Consider the following 23,098-nt stretch of genomic DNA (forward strand, 5'->3'; position numbering starts at 1 on the left):
TAATAAGTCATTAAGTACGAGCACTCTGATAAAGTCTGTATTTTGTTTTAAATAAAGTTTTAAATTTCCCGGGATTTTTCTTAAGAGTCAAGGTTTGAAAAGTCAATGTGACACGTCGGACTCGTATCCGGGTCGGGTACGGGTTGGGGTGTTACACATAAAACTATGTTGATATTTGTTATAGGATTTTAATAATAATAATAATAAACAGTGGGATGATTAATATTCATAAATAGTTAAAGAGTGTAATTATGTAATATTAATTTTCAATCATCTCTTAATTAAAATGAGTAGACGGAAGCTTTCAAATACATAAAATTCAACTAGATTCATTAATTATGAAATTGTCTAAACGCATTATAATTATATGATCACATATTCAAATCTAATTGTAAAATAACTTTCTAAATGTGCTCTTGAAAAGAGAAAAACATTATAACAATGAATGATAAATGAACAACTTATTAACGAGAGTGAATATTTATTTAGATTAGATTTTTTTTGGGTTGTCCTCCCAGTTTCTAAGGTTTTGTCCCAATGAAGAATTTTTACATATACAAGAACTCGAATTCCAGACTTGCTTAAGCAATATCAATATGTTTACCGTTTGAATCAACCCCGTCACTATTTAAATTAGATTTTTAAGTGAAATTATCAATTAATTTTCAAATTTTATTATCAAATAAGAAATATTTTTTTAAAATTCTAAAATATATTCAATAATATTCATATGATAAAACTCAAACTGAATGTAAATTTGAATTGGCATATTCACTTATAATATTTATGTATGATGAAAACTGAACCTAGAATATTAAGGATCCTAAGACCTCACTATGCCAAGATTTCATTGGCAATATATATGTTTAAGTGTCGTATTTTATAAAATATAAAAAGGGATAAATGTGGATGATAAGTTTAAATATGAATATTGATTAAATTTGGTCATTATTTTATTTTTCCAATCGGAACCATGGTTTACGTTTTTTATTAGTTTTAGAGTGATTATAAGGTAATGTTTATTTAAAAAATTTCTTAGTCATCGACAACGCATACACAATTGTTTGAATCCATAACGTCAATGAAAATAACTCTTACTTTATTCACTTAGAATCAATTGATGGATTCATAGTCTATTTTTTAAAAAAAAAATACATTAATATGATAATATAATTAAATGAATATTTGACTTGTGATCCATGCATTTGGAAAAGAGGAAGTCATAGGATTGGTGATTAATTTTATTCAAAACTGCAAAAAGAAAAGATTAAAAATAAACTGTAGTGTTCGTAAAGGAACACTCGAGGCTAATTACGTTTTGTTAATACTAAGAGATCCCAAACTTTTCCAGAATCTCAAAAAGGAAAAATCTAAACCCTACACAAATAACACAAACTTTATTTTACATTTCCCATCTTTCCCCGGAGAAAGCTTGAAATGAGATTAAGGTAATTAAATAAAAAGAAGAAAAAATCTTAGAAAATTGAAGACAATTCCATCATTTGATTCATGTCTTCTACTTGAGCTGCAGAACTCTCATCCAAAAACCACTTCTCAAGGAATGATAATGGAGGATTGTCGTTATCGTTATCATTATCATCATTATTAAGATTTTTCAGATGACCAGCTTTGGTCTTCTTTTCTGGGTTCAACTTTTCACCATCTTGAAAAGTAGCCTTTGAAGTAGAGTTCTCCATTAATGCAACACTGTTCATGTTTTCGAACGATAGAATCGTTTCCAACTGACCGTCTCCATGAGATATCAAATCACAGTTTGCAGGAGTTGAAGAAGAACTCCCAATATTGTCACAGTTAACCTTCGGTGACGATCTCATCCAACCTTGAAGAAGGCGAGAAATATTCTCAGTGCTCGAAGCATATGAAGAAGAAGAAGAAGAAGAGCTTTGGTTTAGCTTAACAGTACTCGAACCAGATCGAGTGTCGGTACCAAAATCTAAGCTCTTCCTCTCGTCCAAAACGATCTCATCAGTAGCAGCCATTGAAGAAGGCTCCAAAGCTGACTGAAACTTCCTTAGTTTTTTCTTCAAGTGAGTGTTCCAATAGTTCTTTATGTCATTATCTGTTCTTTGCGGTAAATACGATGCTATGGCTGCCCATCTATAACCAAAATAAACAAACAAAAATCCACATTATTGAAGGAAAAACGATCAAAGCTCGAAATCCGATTAAAAAAGGGAAAAGGTATGAGAATTACTTGTTACCCAATAATGCTTGCAAATGAACAATCATCCCTTCTTCATGAGGAGTGAAGTTGCCTCTTTTGATTCCTGGTCTGAGATAATTAGTCCATCTAAGTCTGCAACTTTTGCTGCATCTCATTAACCCTTGTTTTAATACAGAAACGAAAACAGATTTGGATCAGCCAAACAAACCTAGGAAAATCCATCAAATTCTGAAACAGATGAAGTGAAAATATATACCAGTATTGGTGGGGACTGATCTCCAATTTCCAGGACCATGTTCTTGAATGTAAGACACGAGGATGATATCTTCTTCAGGAGTCCATGGACCTTTCTTGATACCTACTTTATCACAGCAGGGTGGTCTACCCATGGCTTCCCTTTGCTCCTTCTCTTTCCCTTTGGTTTTCAGTTATGGAGCTTTCAAATAGTGCCATCACCATGTGAGTGGCATATATAAAGTAGGGAGGGAGATATTAATGCATAAATAAGATATTTGTATTCCAAAATTACTTTGAGTTTCACTAAAAGAAATAATTTTATTATGTCATTTCGAGCTTAAGTTTGAATTGTCAAAGAAATTGAGTAAATTAAACTTGAATTTTTTTCTTAATTAAAAGATGCTTTGTAAATTTAAACATCTTAATACACCTTGTTTCTCTTTAATACAGTATTATATTATTTTTCATTTAATATTAGAAGTATTAGATTGAATTTGATCTCAAATAATCTAGTTAGAATTGAATTGATTGGAGACCATTTTTACTGGATATATTTTTATTATTATTTTCGGGTTCAACATGTATATGATAATATTATATTATTTTTAAAAAAAAACTATGATATGAACCTTTATCATCGTATCATCTATAATTTTAATAAATAAAAATGATTACTTTCGTTTTTTCTATATATATATATATATATATATATATATATATAAAATGAATCTTCATCAATTTTTTTAATTCGTGATCATCGTTTATAGTTTGACTGTGTTTTCTTTTTGATTTACAATCTTATCAATTTTATTATATGTTCTAAATAACTCCTAATTCAATCAATCTATTCCACGTAAAACAACTTTAAATATAAATTTGAATTTAAGCCAAACAAAAATGTAAGCTTCGAATTTTAAATTCGATTTCATTTTATATTTTCTTTTTGTTGTTTAAACTCAAGTTAATCTAAAATACTTTGAAAAAGAGATGACTATAAAAGAGGTGATAAAAAATCACATCCAAATAGTAAGAGAGTCATCGTCTCCATTATATCATAATCATCTTAACGTTGTCATATGATTTGATCTTTTTGGGAGAAGGAACACTCTAAGAATCGTCCATCACTATAAATGAAAAAAGAAATTTTTTAAGAATAAGTATATAAAAAGTCCTCAAACTTTTAGGACATTTGCATTTTGGTCACCCAACTTTTGAAACTTACAATACAATCATCGAACTTTTAGTTCGTTTTCAGTAAGGTCCTTGTTGTTACCTCCCGTTAGTTTTTGCTGACATGGTACCTAACCCTCATCAACCCCCGTTAACCCTCTTATCTTTCTTTATTTTCTTCTTCTCTCACATCTCCGGTCAGCGGTGGCTCACAACGCCATCACCATCGTCATCGGCCGACCGCACACCAACACTCGATTAATACTCTTTATCCACCGTTCATCCCAAATTCGCAAGAAGATCGTTCGAACACCCATCCCTGATCTCTGTCACCAGTGAATGTCACCGCCAGTACTAGTAAGAATGTCGCCCCATTTCGACCAAAACCCTGCTAGCCACTCGTCGAGACTCACCTCCATTCGCCGTGGAGAGAGTCCCAAATCTCGTCGAAAAATCCCAATGCCCTTTTATGTTTTCATTGATTTTTGGCCGATTGGGCCATCCGTTTGCCACATTGCCATCACCGTTGGAGTCTTCACACCCTTTTGACCAAAACCCAGTTGGTTGTGCCTCCTCGCCGTCGTCCCTCCTCCGTCCGTCGTTGGTTAAGAAGAAGGAGAAGATGAAGAAGAAAATGAAGCATGAGGAGGTTAACGGGGGTTAAGTGCCACATCAACAAAAACTAATAAGAGGTGATGACATAGACCTTACTGAAAACAAACTAAAGTTCGATGATTGTATTGTAAATTTTAAAAGTTAAGTAACCAAAATGCAAGTGCCCTAAAAGTTAGGGGACTATTTACATACTTTACCCAAAAAATAATGAGCACGACAAGTAAAAAGATAGAGTCGTTTTAGGCTTTAGTTCTAAATTCTTCTCTAAAATTAACATTAAAAATCTGTGTGGATTTACTATGTGCTTTGGTCTTAATACCTTATATAAGGTCTTTATGTGTAGGGATCTGCACATAATTTTACGTCAGAAAGAATAAACTTTATATTTAGTATATTATAAATTTAAGATACACAATTATAAATTTTTAAAAGAAAAATGTATGTTTCGATCATTTGCTCGTTATTTTTGTTTTTTTTTCTTAAGATTGAATTTGATATCACCACAACTGATCAAGACGATATTTTTTGTTATCATGTTCATCTTTCCTGCTTTGGACCCTCGGATCAAATTTGGATACGTGATTTGCATTATTATATAGTTTTCTCACGTCACTCAATTTTGCTTTGCGGTTTGTCAGTGGTCTTTCAATAGCTTGATGTAACAGCCCAACCTGTACCCGACTCGGATACGAGTCTGAGATGTCATATTGACTTTTTAAAACAATATTCTTAACAAAATACATATAATTTGGACTTATATTAAGAAAATATGATAATATATTGTTGAATTATGTTCGTTATAATCAATTTAAGAAAATATTCGTTTTATGAATAGTACTATACAATATGAACAGTACCGTGAACAATAATGAACATTACCGTAAATAGTAATAAACAATACCGTGAACAGTACCAAATGCTAAAAATTTTCCAGATTGCTGCATGGGTATCAATACCCTGCTACAATGTACAGATACCCTTGCTACAGTAATTTCGTCCACTTATAGAAAACTCATAAAATTTAAACTTCCATTACTAAACATTTACCATTTACATAAATACATTTAAAAAATTCCAAAACTCGATCAGAGCACACATACTTAATTTAACGACTTTGTTTACATGGCAAACTATTTATCACATAATAATACATACTATTTAAGTTTCTTCTGATCTGGTAGTTGTATAAGTAATGTTGTCCCAGCTGTCTAACCTTGCTTGTCTATCTTCTCAAATCCTACGTGTGAAACACTCACACGCTAAGCTATCAACTTAGTGAGGCATAATAATAATGACAATGAAATATAATGATAATGCCATCATGAGATGAAGTGTGACAAAATTACATATTTAATCCATGCAAGTTACATAACCATATATCTTACATGTAATCTCATCAAATTAACCATCATGACTTCATATAAAAAGTTCACTGGCCCATGATATAATACTGAGAACCTGAGGTATGTGAGTACTGTGAGGTTGTGCATTATGCTGTCACCACAGCTCGTATAAATTTGCACCGAAGTGCCACGTAGAAATTGTCCCGAAGGACCGCGTAGAAATGCATTGTAGTGCCATATAAGATTTGTCCATAAGGACCACATAGAAATTCCTTAAGAATCATATACATATACCAAGGATCGAGTAGATGTCTCAAAAGATCTCATACATGTTCCAAAGAATACATATATATCCCGAAGGACCGCGTAAACCCTATACTCTTGGCATGCCAACTATACCTATAGTTCTCATCTACATAACATGGGCTTTTACAATTCACATAGTTTATATCGCATAGACATATAACTTCTTACCTTATCACATGGCTCATATAAACTTTTCATGCATATTCACTTAGATCATTTTCACATAATGCATATAATATGAATTCATGTAATGTATCATAATATGAAATGTAATCATGTACCAATGATATTGGAACTAGACTTATCACAAGTCTAGAGTTTAATAGGCTATGATAACCATGCTATGCATGTGCACTCACTTATATTTCCTTGTCTTTCCCTCAATCAATCTTACTTGCCAATTGTTCCGGAACTCGTTTAGGTTTTGTATCTACATAAATATAATTTTCAAGATGATTATCAAAAGCCTAAACCTTATACTTCGATGCTATTAACTTAAACAAATTTAATGAATCAATATTCAATTTTTTTCTTTTAGGGGGTATCGATACACCCCTTGAGGTATCGGTACCCTTACCGTATTCTGTTATTTTTCGTTCAAGAGAGTATCAGTACACATACATAGGGTACATATACAATCTGCTCAAAACATGATTTTTCACCAGAAAATTCATTAACTCTTCATTGAATTTCCTCATATAAAACTCCCTTCATACCACTAAACTCATCTACAACCATTTTAACTAACTTTTATCATTCTAACTGTAACATCCTCTATACCGGGTTAGTGATTAAATTGTGAAATTTTAAAAGTTATTGATCAAAGTAGATAAATTGAAAGTTGAAGGAATTGATTGAAATATTTGGGGTAGGATCAATTAGCAAAGCATGGGGAACTAAAGGGGCAAATGGGTCTTTTGGCAAGGAAATAAATTAAATGTTTTTTAAGGATATTTAAATCCATGTGGTAAGTTTATGAGAGAAACAAGGTTCTGGATATTTCTTTCTTCTTCCTTCTCATTCTCTGCCGTGAAGCCAAGCTAAAGGTGAGTTTTTCTTGTGATCAAATTCTTGATGAATTTAAGGTTTCTTATTGATCCTTAGTTGATAACTAAGCTTAAGGAAAGCTTAGATTATCTTAAAACCATAAGATGAGGAGTGTATGAAGAATTAAAGAAAGGAAGTAAAAAAGTGAAATTTTGGAATAGGGTTCTTAATAAGAATTAGAAGTGAAATTTGACTTGTCATTAAGCTAACTAAGAGGTATGAAGTGTTAGAATTCAAATTAGAACATGTTGGAATTTGGGTTAGATTCTTAAACTCTACATGGAGAATCGGATTTCTAAGTTTTGAAAGTATGGAATGAATAATAAGTAGTTTAAGTAAGAGTATGTAAGTTAAGGATATAAAAAGAGGGGTAATATAAAGTGTTAAGTAGACTAAGAAGAGATTTCCGTGCTAAAATGACAATTCTGGGCAATGTGCATCGATGCACATTCATTGTGCACCGATGCATCAATGATAAATCCCAGAAATTATTTAAGGTGCATCGATGCACATGAAGTGCATCGATGCATTAATTTAAAAAGAAAACATCGAATGCCATCGATGCACCCCATTAAATACAAACATCGAATAAGATTTATGCATCGATGCATGGTGTAATGCATCGATGCATACCTCCATTAAAAGATGAAAATGACTTTTCTTTTAGCCTAAGAATGATAGCTTAGAATATACTAACTAGTATACTGATAAGTATCAATGAATTACTATGTAGATACCGAGCCTAAACGAGTTCTGGAACCATCGACCAGTAGGATCAATCGAGGGAAAGATAAAGAAATCTAGGTGAGTGCATATGCATAGCATAAATATGTATTCTATTCAGTTCTAGACTTGTGATAAGTCTAGATTCAATATTATGATACTTGACATGAACTCATACCATATGCATTATGTGACCTGAATATGCAAGAAAAGTTATATGAGTTATGTGATAAATATATGAAAATAATATGCCTATACGATATAAATTATGTGAATGGTGAAAGCCCATGTTATGTAGATAAGAACTATAGGTATAGTTGGCATGCCAAGGGTAGAGGGTCTATGTGGTCCTTCGGGATATATATGTATTCTTTGGAACATGTGTGAGGTCTGTTGAGACACATACTTGATCTTTGGCATATGTATATGATTCTTAAGGAATGATATGTGGTCCTTCGGGACATATATGTATTCTTTGGAATAGGTGTGAGGTCTGTTGAGACACATACTTGATCTTTTGCATATGTATATGATTCTTAAGGAATGATATGTGGTCCTTCGGGACATATATGTATTCTTTGGAACAGGTGTGAGGTCTGTTGAGACACATACTTGATCTTTGGCATATGTATATGATTATTAAGGAATGATATGTGGTCCTTAGGGACAACTTTATATGGCACTTCGGTGCATTTCTATGCGGCACTACGGTGAAATTCTACGTGACACTTCGGTGCATTTATACGAGCTGTGGTGACAGCATAGTGCACAACCTCACAGTACTCACATACCTTAGGTTCTCAGTATGGTATCATGGGCAAACAATCTTATTAATATAAATTCATGAATGTCAAGATATTATGATGACAGGTAAAGAACATGATGATATAAATTGCATGGTTAAGTATTTGATTTTCATATCATTCCATTTAATTATAGCATCTCCAGTTCATTTCCTTGTTATCATTATTATTATATTGTCTCACTAAGTCGATGACTTAGCGTGTGAGTGTTTCACACGTAGGATCCGATAAAGTAGACGATCGAGGTTAAGCGGCTGGATAACCTTACTCCTGCAACTATCAGATCATAAGCAACTTAATCAGTAGGTCATTTTGTTCTGTAAATAGAGGTTGGCATGTAACTAAAGGGTTAAGTTGTGTATGCTCTGAGTATTTTGGAAAAGTGTATTAATATATGTATATAATCGTATTTTCTTAATATAAGTTCAAATGTTATGATTTTGGTAAGAAAAGTGTTTTAAAAATAATAATAATGTGACACCTCGGACTAGTATATGGGTCGGATACGGGTTGGGGTTGTTACATTTAATGGTATCAGAGCTATGGTTTAGTCGATTCTAGGCATAAACCAGAGTCTATAGAGTCTTTAAATGGAATACATGCCAACAAATAGGGAGAACTTCTGATCTGGTATAGTATGAGTATGTTGTTTTGCTAATAGAACAATGTGTTTATTTTTATTAGATGTCCGGACATCATAGCTCCCGAAGTGATGCGGGAGAAGATAGGCCTGTTGAAAGCAGTAATTCACCTGCCCTGGCTAGGAAAGGTGAAGAACATACATCTCAAGGAGTGCCTGTGCAAGATCATGATACGTTCTTCAGAACGTTAGACACTATTCTGACGCGTCTTCAACCTTCTGCTCCACTAACTCAAAGAATGAATGTAGCAAAAGAGTTGAGAGGCTTAGGAGCTCCTGAATTTAAGGGAGAAGCTGAGGAAGGTCCAGTGTCAGCGGATCTTTGGTTGAATGATTTGAAAATCATGCTAGATGGTCTCCATTGTTCTGAAGTGGAGAAGTTAGATGGAATTGTATCTTTATTGAGGGGTCAGGCGAGGATATGGTGGACGAACGTCACCATAAGGATGCCCAGTGACCAGTTAACTTGGTCTTTGTTCTTAGATGAATTTAAGAACAAGTACATATGAGAACAGTTCATTCGGCAGATGAAGCAGGAGTTTTTGAATTTGAAACAGATGAATCGCTCTGTATATGAGTATGAATGTGAGTTCAACAAGCTGAGTAGGTTTGCATCCGAGCTTGTGCCTACCGAAAAAGAGGCTTGCGAATGGTTTGTGGAGGGCTTACGCCCTAGATTGAAAGAGATGCTGATAGTGTTGAATTTTTCCTCGTTCCAAGAGGTGATCAATTGCGCCAAGGCTCTTGAAAGAACTCAGAATGAGAGATTTGGGGATTTTAGAGTTCAGACATCAAAAAGAACGGGCACTTCTAGCTCCGCACCCTCAAAAAGAGGAAGAGACTCTGGATTTCGATCTCAAGCTAGATCAGAATCAGTTGCATCGTCTGCTAGGGGAGCAAGTCAGACAAGACCTAGACAAACGCAGTCAGTGGGATCTGGTGTTGGGAGATCTACTCTGAGTCAAGCGAGATAGTGTCAGCACTGTGGGAAAAATCATTCTGGGGCTTGTCGGATGGCTGCTGGAACTTGTTTTCGATGCGGAGATGTTGGACATTTTATCCGGAATTGTCCATTGAGGGTTGGTGAGCCTACACCACCTGAAAGAATTGGTTCTACCTCACAAAGAGGACGAGGAAGAGGCAGATGAAGGAACCAGTCTGAATCCTCTACTCAACCTGAAGTTCGGTCAACCGCATGGGTGTACAATCTAAAGACAAGTGAAGACCGTGATGATCCGGATATTATAGCAGGTACTTTTCAATTGTACGATAAATTAATATTGGTACTGATTGATCCGGGTTCTAATTATTCTTATATTACAAGTAAGTTAGTAAAGGAATTAAGGATTCCCTTAGAAGCTACGAGTAATGAGATTATAGTAACATATCCTTTAGGCCATAGTGCTCGGGTGAACAAAGTCTGTAAGGGGTGTCCCATAAAGATTCAGGGAATTGAATTCCCTGCTAATCTGATGGAATTACCCTTTGACGAGTTTTAAGTGATTCTGGGAATGGATTGGTTGTTCCGTTATTATGGAGATGTTGATTGCAGATAGAAAAAAATAACCCTGAAAAGTCCATGAGGAACAGAGATAAGTGTGAGTAGTGAAAGGTTTAACCCTTTAGTAAATGTAATATCGGTAATGTCAGCTAAGAAGCTGTTGCTACAAGGATGTCAAGGATTTCTTGCAAATGTGATAGATTTACGAGCTACAGAGAAAGGATTGAATAAGATTTTAATAGTTCGAGAATTCCCTGATGTTTTCCCGGCTGAGTTGCCAGGATTACCTCCAGATAGAGAGGTCGAATTTCAAATTGAAGTAATGCCAGGAACCACTCCAATTGCAATGACACCTTATCGGATGGCTCCGAAAGAATTGCAAGGGTTAAAGAATCAATTGCACGAGTTGTTAAAAAGAGGATTTATTCGACCCAGTGTGTCACCTTGGGGAGCTCCGGTGTTATTTGTTAAAAAGAATGATGGATCAATGCGTCTCTGCATTGATTATCGACAACTCAATAAAGTGACAATCAAGAATAAGTATCCTCTTCCACGCATCGACGATTTGTTTGATCAGTTAAAAGGAGCTTCGGTATTCTCGAAGATTGACTTACGTTCCAGCTATCACCAATTGAAGATTCAAGAGAAAGACATTCCGAAGACAGCTTTTAGAACGAGATATGGTCATTATGAATTCATTGTAATGCCATTTGGAGTAACGAATGCACCTGCTGCTTTCATGGATCTCATGAACATGATTTTTTGGCCCTTCTTGGATCAGTTTGTTGTTGTCTTTATTGATGACATATTGGTGTACTCGAAATCTCATGAAAAGCATAGAGCACATCTGAAGATCGTCCTGCAAATTTTAAGAGATAAGAAGTTGTATGCTAAATTGTCCAAATGTGAATTTTGGTTAAATGAAGTAATTTTCTTGGGGCATGTGATCTCCGCAGACGGGATTAGGGTGGACCCTCAAAAGATTAAAGTTATAATGGATTGGGAAGTTCCTAAGAATATGTCTGAAGTTCAGGGTTTTCTTGGACTTACCGGTTACTATCGAAGATTCGTTAAGAATTTTCGATGATTGTGGTGCCTCTAACAAAGCTAATGAGAAAGAACGTACCGTTTAGTTGGACTCCTGAATGTCAAGGAAGTTTTGAAGTTTTAAATGAAATTCTAACAGAAGCTCCTGTATTAGTTCAACCTGAAACTGGCAAGAAGTTCATAGTGTTCAGTGACGCATCCTATAATGGATTAGGGTGTGTGTTAATGTAAGAAGGGAAAGTGGTAGCGTATGCATTGAGACAGTTGAAACCACATGAAAAGAATTACCCCACCCATGATTTAGAAATGGTTGCTGTAGTATTTGCTCTCAAGATTTGACGTCATTATCTATATGGGGAGCGTTGTTACTTATATACGGATCATAAGAGTCTGAAGTATCTGATGACTCAAAAAGAAATGAATTTGAGGCAACGTAGATGGGTAGAGTTCTTAAAGGATTATGATGTGATAATTGACTATCATCCCGGAAAGGCTAACGTGGTAGCAGATGCTTTGAGTAGAAAAACGTTTGCAGCCTTACAAGCTATGGATGCAAGATTATCGTTAACTGGAGACGGTGGTCTATATGCAGAGTTAAAACTTAAACCAACATGGTTGGATCGAATAGGAGAATTGCAAAGCCAAGATGAAATATGTTTGAAAAGAATAGAGCAAGTAAAGAATAAAGAGATTAAGGATTTTGAGGTGAAGTTTGATGGGAAATTGTATTATAAAGAAAGAATTGTGATACCAGACGATGAAGAGTTGAAGAAATATTTATTGGCAGAGGCTCATTGCAGTACATTGACGATGTACCCGGGTGGAACCAAGATGTATATAGATTTGAAGGATCGATTTTGGTGGCCAGGGATGAAACGAAGCATTACTGATTTTGTGTCCAAGTGCTTAACATGTCAGCAAGTCAAAGAAGAGCATCAAGTTCCATCAGGATTATTGCAACCGCTTTACGTTCCTCAATGGAAATGGGAAAATGTTACTATGGATTTTGTTTCGGGATTACCTTTGACTCCGAACAAAAGAGAATCAATCTGGGTAGTTGTTGATCGATTGACTAAGTCAGCACGTTTCCTTCCGGTTAGAACAGATTTCTCTATGGAAAAGTACGCTGAGCTGTATATTAAAGAAATTATTAGATTGCACGGAGTGCCTATTTCCATAGTCTTTGATCGAGACCCTCGATTCACTTCTAGATTCTGGAAAGCTTTGCATGGAGCGTTGGGAACTCACCTTAACTTTAGTACGGCCTTTCACCCTCAGACGGATGGGCAATCAGAGAGAACTATTCAAATATTGGAAGATATGTTGCGAGCATGTGTTATTGAGTTTAAAGGGTCGTGGGAGAAATATTTACCACTGGCGGAGTTCGCTTACAACAATAGTTATCAATCCAGTATTAAAATGGCACCTTATGAGGCGTTATATGGGAGGAAATGTCGTACTCCATTAAATTGGTATGAACTCAAAGATAGAAGTGTTCTTGGTCCGGATTTAATTCAAGATGTAGAAAAGAAAGTTTGAGAAATTCAGCATAACCTCAAAGTGACCTATGATTGGCAAAAGTCCTATTCTGATCTTAAAAGAAAAGAGATTGAGTTCGAGGTTGGAGATAAAGTTTTCCTTAAAGTATCTCCCTGGAAGAAATTATTACGTTTTGGTCGGAAAGGAAAGTTAAGTTCTAGATTCATTGGGCCATATGAAGTTGTTAAGAGGATAGGACCCGTGGCATATCAGTTATCCTTGCCACCAGAAATGGAGAAGATCCATAACATCTTCCATGTGTCCATGTTACGAAGATATAGGTCCGATCCCTCGCACATCATTGCACCAGAACAAGTAGAAGTCCAATCGAATCTGACATATGAAGAAGAACCAGTGAGAATATTGGCTTATGAATTCAAACAGTTAAGAAGTAAGACAGTTCCGTTGGTCAAGGTTCTTTGGAGAAATCACAAGGTAGAAGAAGCCACGTGGGAACGTGAAGAAGATATGCGACTTCAATATCCCCATCTGTTCGTACAATAAAAATTCGAGGACGAATTTTCTTAAGGGAGGGAGATTTGTAACATCCTCTATACCGGGTCAGTGATTAAATTGTGAAATTTAAAAGTTATTGATCAAAGTAGATAAATTGAAAGTTAAAGGAATTGATTGAAATATTTGGGGTATGATCAATTAGCAAAGCATTGGGAACTAAAGGGGTAAATGGGTCTTTTGGCAAGGAAATAAATTAAATGTTTTTTAAGGATATTTAAATTCACGTGGTAAGCTTATGAGAGAAACAAGGTTCTGGATATTTCTTTCTTCTTCCTTCTCCTTCTCTGCCATGAAGCCAAGCTAAAGGTGAGTTTTTCTTGTGATCAAATTCTTAATGAATTTAAGGTTTCTTATTGATCCTTAGTTGATAACTAAGCTTAAGGAAAGCTTAGATTATCTTAAAACCATAAGATGAGGAGTGTATGAAGAATTAAAGAAAGGAAGTAGAAAAGTGAAATTTTCGAATAGGGTTCTTAATAAGAATTAGAAGTGAAATTTGACTTGTCATTAAGCTAACTAAGAGGTATGAAGTGTTAGAATTCAAATTAGAACATGTTGGAATTTGGGTTAGATTCTTAAACTCTACATGGAGAATCGGATTTCTAAGTTTTGAAAGTATGGAATGAATAATAAGTAGTTTAAGTAAGAGTATGTAAGTTAAGGATATAAAAAGAGGGGTAATATAAAGTGTTAAGTAGACTAAGAAGAGATTTCCGTGCTAAAATGACAATTCTGGGCAATGTGCATCGATGCACATTCATTGTGCACCGATGCATCAATGATAAATCCCAGAAATTATTTAAGGTGCATCGATGCATTAATTTAAAAAGAACACATCGAATGCCATCGATGCATCGATGCACCCCATTAAATACAAACATCGAATAAGATTTATGCATCGATGCATGGTGTAATGCATCGATGCATACCTCTATTAAAAGATGAAAATGACTTTTCTTTTAGCCTAAGAATGATAGCTTAGAATATACTAACTAGTATACTGATAAGTATCAATGAATTACTATGTAGATACCGAGCCTAAACGAGTTCTGGAACCATCGACCAGTAGGATCAATCGAGGGAAAGACAAAGAAATCTAGGTGAGTGCATATGCATAGCATAAATATGTATTCTATTCAGTTCTAGACTTGTGATAAGTCTAGATTCAATATTATGATACTTGACATGAACTCATACCATATGCATTATGTGACCTGAATATGCAAGAAAAGTTATATGAGTTATGTGATAAATATATGAAAATAATATGCATATGCGATATAAATTATGTGAATGGTGAAAGCCCATGTTATGTAGATGAGAACTATAGGTATAGTTGGCATGCCAAGGGTAGAGGGTCTATGTGGTTCTTCGGGACATATATGTATTTTTGGAACAGGTGTGAGGTCTGTTGAGACATATACTTGATCTTTGGCATATGTATATGATTCTTAAGGAATGATATGTGGTCTTTCGGGACATATATGTATTCTTTGGAACAGGTGTAAGGTCTGTTGAGACACATACTTGATCTTTGGCATATGTATATGATTCTTAAGGAATGATATGTGGTCCTTCGGGACATATATGTATTCTTTGGAACAGGTGTGAGGTCTGTTGAGACACATACTTGATCTTTGGCATATGTATATGATTCTTAAGGAATGATATGTGGTCCTTAGGGACAACTTTATATGGCACTTCGGTGCATTTCTATGCGGCACTACGGTGCAATTCTACGTGGCACTTCGGTGCATTTATACAAGTTGTGGTGACAGCATAGTGCACAACCTCACAGTACTCACATACCTTAGGTTCTCAGTATGGTATCATGGGCAAACAATCTTATTAATATAAATTCATGAATGTCAAGATATTATGTTGACAGGTAAAGAACATGATGATATAAATTGCATGGTTAAGTATTTGATTTTCATATCATTCCATTTAATTATAGCATCTCCAGTGCATTTCCTTGTTATCATTATTATTATATTGTCTTACTAAGTCGATGACTTAGCGTGTGAGTGTTTCACACGTAGGATCCGATAAAGTAGACGATCGAGGTTAAGCGGCTGGACAACCTTACTCCTGCAACTATCAGATCAGAAGCAACTTAATCAGTAGGTCATTTTGTTATGTAAATAGAGGTTGGCATGTAACTAAAGGGTTAAGTTGTATATGCTCTGAGTATTTTGGTAAAGTGTATTAATATATGTATATAATCGTATTTTCTTAATATAAGTTCAAATTTTATGATTTTGGTAAGAAAAATGTTTTAAAAAAAATAATAATGTGACACCTCGGACTAGTATCCGGGTCGGATACGGGTTGGGGGTGTTACACTAACACTTTATAATCTCCCATATTTCATTCAAATTCTTAAAGTTAAGAATCATACCCAATTTTTTTTTTGTCCAAACTTTGATTTAACACTTATAACTTCTTATTCACACCTATGACAAGTCAATTTCAGCTTCTAATTCCATTTATCAACTATTTTCCATAAATTTATTTAAAAAACTCATTCCCTTTAATCTCTTATAACTTCTTCATCTTTTGATTATAAGACAACTTAAGCTTTCCTTAAGATTAAGTATCACCTAAGGATCATCACTCAACCTTTAATTCAACAAATAATCAACTAATTAAGAAACTCACCTTTGCTTGGGGCTTCACGTTGGAGAAGGGAAGAAGATGAAGAATAGAATTGTTTGGAACTTGTTTCCTAACACATATGCTCCACATGGGTATTATAATACCCATAATTATTATTTTATTCTTTCCTTTGTTCAATGACCCTTTTGCCCCTTTCCTTCTCCTTCATTTATTAATTCATCCTACACCAACATCTTTCAATTAATTCCTTCACTTTTCAATTTAACTAATCTGGTCATTGAATTTTTAAAATTTCACACTTTGGTCACTAACCCGGTATTGAGGATGCTACACTTGATCTCCTTTTGTTGTTTGTTTACTGATGTGATCGAATCTATTCGTATCTACTTTTTATTCGAGTTTATTTGGTTAAGTTTTTTAACCTTTTTTCCTTGTATATGATCCTTGTGTGATCTTAAGTGGCTAGTTTCACTGTAATTTAGATATTTGTCTATTTCTAATAAAACTAGCACCTTCTATCTTGTAAAAAATATTATTTTTGTTATAATATCGAAACAATTATCGACAAACAAAAAAATGATATTGAAAAATAAAACAAAGAATATCAAGATTTACTTGGAAAACTTAAAAGAAAAAAAATCTAGGACAGAAGAAAAGAATATCATTAATATTAAGAAAGAAAACATAACAGAATTTTGGAGAAAGAAAATTTTGATATATAACACTTACCCTTAATATCTATTCATAGAGATAGATACTTGATTACAAAAGAAACTAAAAAACGCTATTTTAATAAAATTTTCTACTTTTAATCAAACTAGATTTATTACTTTCTCAATTAAAATTGTGCAACTTTGAATTAGAGTTAAACTTTAACAAATCTCTACATTGACATAAATTCTAAAAGTGCAAAGGATTTGAGACAAAATACCCAATGAGACACCCAAACTCAACCAAAAACAATTCTTGAACTCAAAACTTTGATACTAGTTTGTTATAATATCGGAACAAATATCGATAAACAAATAAATACTATTGAAAAAGAAAACAAATAAAATCAAGATTTATGTGAAAAATCCAAAAGGAAAAAAAACCATGGGTAGAGGGGAAGAATTTTACTAGTACGAAAGCAGAAAATACAAGAGAATTTTGAAAGAATAGGATAGATATTTGATTACAAATGAAATTAAATAAAGTAAAAAATCCATTTTAATAAAGTTCTCAACTTTTAATTAAACTAAATTTCTCAATTAAAATTGTGTCACTTTAAATTTGAGTTAAACTTTAATAATTTTCTTAAATAATTATTCAGAAAATGGTGACATCTAAATAAAGGCTCCAAATTCATGAGGTGAGAAAAGTAAATTCCGAAGCAAACAACCCAACAGCCTGTGCTTTTATTTTTGTGATAAATGCTTCTATTTTGAGATTTTATTTGCAGAAATTAAATAGACATAGAGTTATTCGTATGGACAATATCTTGGGCCACTAAATTTAGCGGTTTTAGATCAGGTTGATTTAATTTGAGTTAAATTATTATATAATAATTTAATTTTTTTTTAGAGTTCATTATTAAAATTTTATATTATTTTTAAATAAATAGGCGAGTATGGCCTATAAAAATAGGTCGGGCCAAAGTGAGTTGCGCATAAAAACCAGTAAAAAGAAGAAGAAGAAGCGAAAGTCATAGTCGACTTGATTGGTTTCATAGATAAATCCAATTAGATGAAATAATTCATCTCCTTATATTATATACTTATATTTTTGTATACCATATAATATTTAATATAGATATATTTATATATGAATATTTATTATATAATTCAATATATTTGTACTCTATTACATTCTTGTTATTTTACGTATCGTATGGAGTTTTCAATTATATTATAGTTTATTCTCTTATTACAATTGTAAAATTATTGCATCAAGAAAAATGAATGACCATCACATAAATATTGGGTTTAAAGAGCAGACAAAAGCAAAGCTGTGGGCAATTGAGTTTTCAACCAACCTTTTGTACATATTTATGGGAAATTACTTTATGTTTTATGGTGGAGGCTTAATTAATTTTGTAATAAATGGTAACTCATCCATCTACCATATGGAAGATTTTATTATAATTTAATTGTGTACAAGATGATAATGATTGAGCAGGGCTTACAATAGCTTTAATTTGTTTTAAATCAAATTAAATTTGAATTATTATTGGTTTAATGTTTTTAAATTTAATATAAAATATAGTTATTTAAACAATAAAATTAAATTACAAAACTGATCCAAACTCATCTGGACCCATTTTCTAAAGCAAAATCTACTCACCATCTTGTTTGTCCATATATGACCAACTCCTCTATTTATTTACTTGTCTTATACGATCAACTCTTTATTTATTTGCTCGTCCAAGAACTCAAAATTGCAATTATTTGTACATGTTTTTAGTTTTCTATTGTTTTTAATTTTTTTCTAGTTCTTAATGTATTATCAATCCGAATTTATTGGGAAATAATACTTCATTTATATTTGGAGATAAAGTGGTATTTAGATCAACATAGCAGTAAGCATTACAACAGCTTTTTCCAAACCAATTTTGTTCACCAAGACAAAAAAAAAATTCTGTACTGACACTTTTCAAATCCTACTCTTATTGCCCACAACATACATTTAACCAAGTAAAACCAACCACAAACGCTGTTAACTGATAAATATTTTGTACAAGAAGCATGGGTCCTTCGCTTCTCAATTGGTGGCATGTAAAGGATGAATCTCATGTGGATCAGATGCGTTTCTCAGAACTCTCCCCATCTGAATCGAAACCGAAGGGCTTTCCTCCGGGTTTACTTCAGCTGCAGCCTGACTAGTAGCTTTTAAGCCTTTCTTTTTCTTCACCTTCTGTGCCCAGCCAACAAGACCTACTTGCACATGCTCATCGAATATCGCCTTCTTGAACGAGCTCCCCATCTTCAATTAAAAGGGACATGTAAACCAGAGTTCCGGATATGAAATCAAAGTTCAAAGTTATAAGAAACTTAACTAACCTGTGTGACAATAGCATAAAGTGGAAACGTGCTAAAACTGCAGAGTACCTGAACGAAAACCCTGAAGAAACCAACAAAAGAATAAAACAAATGAACCAAGAGCTCGCAAGAACTTAAACCAAATGGTAATAGATTATTACCCTATAACGATCCTAGGAATCAAAGCCATATCGAACCTACAGATGAAGGAAGTGTCATTATGTGGTTCATATGGCAAAATAGTGAACTAAAATATAGGCTTTACCCAAATCCAAAAGAAAAATGCAATCTCGAAAGCATTTTGGAAGAGGGTAAAATGGATCAAGAAGAGGACAATGCGAGGCCTGTTGAACCAAAAGTGATCGTCTGATGGTTGGACCACTAATTCCCCTTCAATGGCTACATGTCTCTCAACAACCTCTTGAGCCAACTGCGTAATCACATGCTCAAGCTTGGTGCCCACGGCAAGCAAAAGCTGGAAAAAATGAACCAAGTAAATAAAAAAAGCTGAATGCAAACAAAATTAGCTTTTAAATGTCGATGAATTTATCCCAAGTTCCCATGGTTGTCTCTCTTTGTTTATTTCTTCTCATGGATCTGTTAGTGACATGGTTATCAGTATTGAACTATTGATCTTTACTAGTAGGATGAAATTCTATCATTCCATTGATCAGTTATGTAAAATGGACTCTTTGTTTTCCCTCAAGTACCAATTCCAACACCAGTGTTTGATACATATTCGAACATAGTATATGTATATGATCATTCAAGTAAATGAAAAAAATTTAATATATCCTTGTATCCAAAACTCGCCCTGAGTCCAGATAACATAATTAATCAGTTTCTAAAAGATTCAATAATATGGAGTGGGGATTAGACCATGCAATAATCTCTTCAAATTGGAATTGATTAACAACGATTATGTCTATTTTGTGGATGTAAGGAACTGTATGAAAACTACTCAAAATAACAGGAATGAAAGCAGCCAGATATATGCATGCCAACCTGCAGAAGAAAATTGAGAAAATGTCATCATTGCAGGGTAATTTATTTTTCATGCATTATATTTGAAAGATTTAAACATGAACTAAAGTTTTGAACGCAGGAAAATTGATAACAGAATAATGGGACTAAAGTTTTTCTTTTGTTACAAACGAGACCACAGCTTGGGGATAGGGGAAAATGCTGAGATTCAAGCCTCAAGTCCAATGAAGCTTTAGTTTAATACCAGAAAACATAGTCATAATGATAGCAATGGTCAATGGTCTTACGTACCGTTAATATTCAGCAACATGAAGATGACCAAAAAAACCCAAAGATACCAACTACAAAACGATAAATCAAGACGAATCAGCAAAGTAAGCATGGCTCGAAGTGGGAACATACTCTTCACCAGGTGCAAGAAGTAGTAGACTTGCCTTATACCGACAACATGCTTAAAATCATCTTCTAAGGCTCTTATCATGTATTTGTGAAAATTAAACTTGGGATTCCCCCTGCAATGCATCTGCCATACAAATAATAAGTATTTGATAATTGGATATCGGAATGACATTTCAACAGTAGGAAAGTTCTTCAAGCTTTTCACTGAAAACATACCATTATGAAGCCTAGCCTTAGTGTCACGTAATCTGATTTGGTCACAGATGCATAGAATTGCTTAAAAAATGAATGCTGTAAGAAAACAAAGAAGATTAAAAGTCATGGTTAGCACAACATACAAACTTTTGCTTCAAAAGTATACATTTGAGGCTCAATCAAGATTGCTTCGTATCCAACGTCTTTTAGTGTGAAATTATGAACTAGTATGTGCATATTTCATGCCAATTCTTACATAAGACGAGCAGGGGCCATCGTTGGCAAAAAAAAGAGAAAGGAATTTTGGATCCAAGCCATTTCATTAAGTTCAATTGTTGTATAGGTGAATGGCAAAAGGATAGTTTTGTAATGAAATAGAAGCCTACCAACCATCCTAGCACAATCAAATCTTTTCCAAAACCCCGAAAATGCTCTTTGATAAAAGTATGCTGTTGGACTTGAGTGACTTTTTCATTCAACACTGCACTAACACAGCACACAAGTTAGAAGAACCATGGAAAAAATGAAACTAGCACACCCTCTTTTAGAGAGACTATTATAAGAAGGTAATCATCAAGGGTTTCTTCTTTGGTCCTATTTTGTGCATAGTCCTTAGTGCTTACCTTGCTCTGAATTATAATTCTCTTTTGCAATTGAATCTTCCTAACGTTTCCATAGGCGTATCTACATAAAATAAAACAATAAAAAAACTAATATTTTTATGAGGAGTTGAGAACAAACAAAGAAATGTACTGCAACCAGAAAACGGATGAAGAATAGGCAAAAGAACCATACTAGACTGCTTACCTTTAGCCCTCCAATAGAAACTGTGAGAACACAGAATACCACATGAACAATGGCCAGGACAAAGATAAAAATATGCAGATGATGGAGTGCTTCAACAGTCAACAAAGGTGCCTTACCCTGAAGCACAAAAATACAGAAACAATAAGTACATTAATCAAAGCCTTCGTCATTTTCAATTGAAAAAAATGAGCCAAAACCTGCAAAACTGCCATTAAATAAGATGCATAGGACCCTATTCAAATCCTAGATGCATTTCCTACACTACAAATGTCTCAGTTTTAACTATCAAAACCATAAGAACACTCTCATCATGAGTTCCTTCCTAACCATGAAAAAGGTTTCACTTATTCTTTGTTTTACCATATAAGGTGATAAATAACAGTAATAACCACTGATCTGGATAAGGATAGATATGCTACCTTCTTAGCACAATATTCCAGATGGGAAGAGGTAGATTCTTCGGCAAGTAGGTGCCTGATACTACCAGCCAGGGTCGAAACAAAATACTCTTGAAAATGTGATGTTGTTTCACTGTGATTGGAACCCTTCCCTGTTGCTTTATTGTCTTCAAGTTTACAAGGAATTATGTGAGTTAATGTATCCTTTGATACACAGATTTTAGAAATTGCACCTTGAAATACTGTCAGCAATAGTGATATGAACCCCATTAGCATCAACTCTGCCAAATAAAAAAGAAGACATTTCAATGTTATAATTTGTAAAACAGCCAAAACATATCCCAATATATAAACCCATAAAAATTAATTCTTTCACATAAACTTCAAAAAGTAAGCAAATTTCATATCCTTGCACATATAATCATAAAAAAAAGTAAATATTAACTCTATTTCTTTTCTTATAAATGTTCAAAGGATAAAAAATGGTATTCTCTTTAGCATTTCCAATCAAAAATGAAAATTCGGAGAGTAAAAAAGGAGATGGTTACCTTCTTTAACTTTCAAAAGAGCCTCAAAGAGTGGTTTCTGATGTTTCTTCTTCAAAACATTCCCAACAACATGAAGCAACCGTTCCATAGCCAAAGAAATTGCAACGATCACAGTGCAAACTACAGCAACAATCCATGTTGGCGTAAACTCCAACGTTGCTCCTTCTTCACCTCCAGCCATTTTCTCTCCTAAGTTTCTTCTCGAACTGTCACTGTTTTCAGCTTGGTTTTCGGTTCTCAGGATACACCGCCAGGTCAAATCCAATCTTATTCACTTAAATTATCTGTAAAATCATAGTCGACTCTTAAATATTTTGAAATATTTGAAATACACCAGACATTAGGAATTATATCATTTGAAATATTTTGATACCGACTCTTATACTCAGTTACTCATATCATATATTTCAAATGATACAATTCCTAATGTCATTGACATTTGAATATAATTCTTACCTT

At 33.8% G+C, this 23,098-nt stretch overlaps 1 protein-coding gene and 1 pseudogene across 1 annotated transcript; both read right to left on the reverse strand.

Moving 5' to 3' along the window:
* Window positions 1-1,314: 1,314 nt before the first annotated feature.
* Window positions 1,315-2,660, reverse strand: LOC120162370 (transcription factor MYB60-like). Its single transcript, XM_039172528.1, has 3 exons — window positions 2,442-2,660; window positions 2,216-2,345; window positions 1,315-2,118 (listed from the first exon to the last, which is right to left on the reverse strand). Exons 1-3 carry the CDS (start codon window positions 2,572-2,574, stop codon window positions 1,476-1,478), a joined length of 906 nt encoding a protein of 301 aa, XP_039028459.1. The 5' UTR covers window positions 2,575-2,660; the 3' UTR covers window positions 1,315-1,475.
* A 16,295-nt stretch (window positions 2,661-18,955) lies between these two features.
* On the reverse strand, window positions 18,956-22,925 carry LOC120161912 (annotated as a pseudogene).
* Between the last annotated feature and the right edge of the window lie 173 nt (window positions 22,926-23,098).

The sequence above is a fragment of the Hibiscus syriacus genome, unplaced genomic scaffold (genome assembly GCF_006381635.1).
Source record: "Hibiscus syriacus cultivar Baekdansim isolate YM2019G1 unplaced genomic scaffold, ASM638163v2 tig00111402_pilon, whole genome shotgun sequence".
NCBI classification, from domain to species: domain Eukaryota; kingdom Viridiplantae; phylum Streptophyta; class Magnoliopsida; order Malvales; family Malvaceae; genus Hibiscus; species Hibiscus syriacus.

What these genes read in the sequence shown, in the direction of transcription:
- LOC120162370 (XM_039172528.1), bottom strand. Translation starts at nt 2,574, where the DNA reads ATGGGTAGACCACCCTGCTGTGATAAAGTAGGTATCAAGAAAGGTCCA. An exon ending in ATCAGTCCCCACCAATACTG is followed by an intron (nt 2,346 to 2,441) that starts GTATATATTTTC and finishes TATTAAAACAAG; the next exon opens with GGTTAATGAGATGCAGCAAA. An exon ending in CAAGCATTATTGGGTAACAA is followed by an intron (nt 2,119 to 2,215) that starts GTAATTCTCATA and finishes TTTTGGTTATAG; the next exon opens with ATGGGCAGCCATAGCATCGT.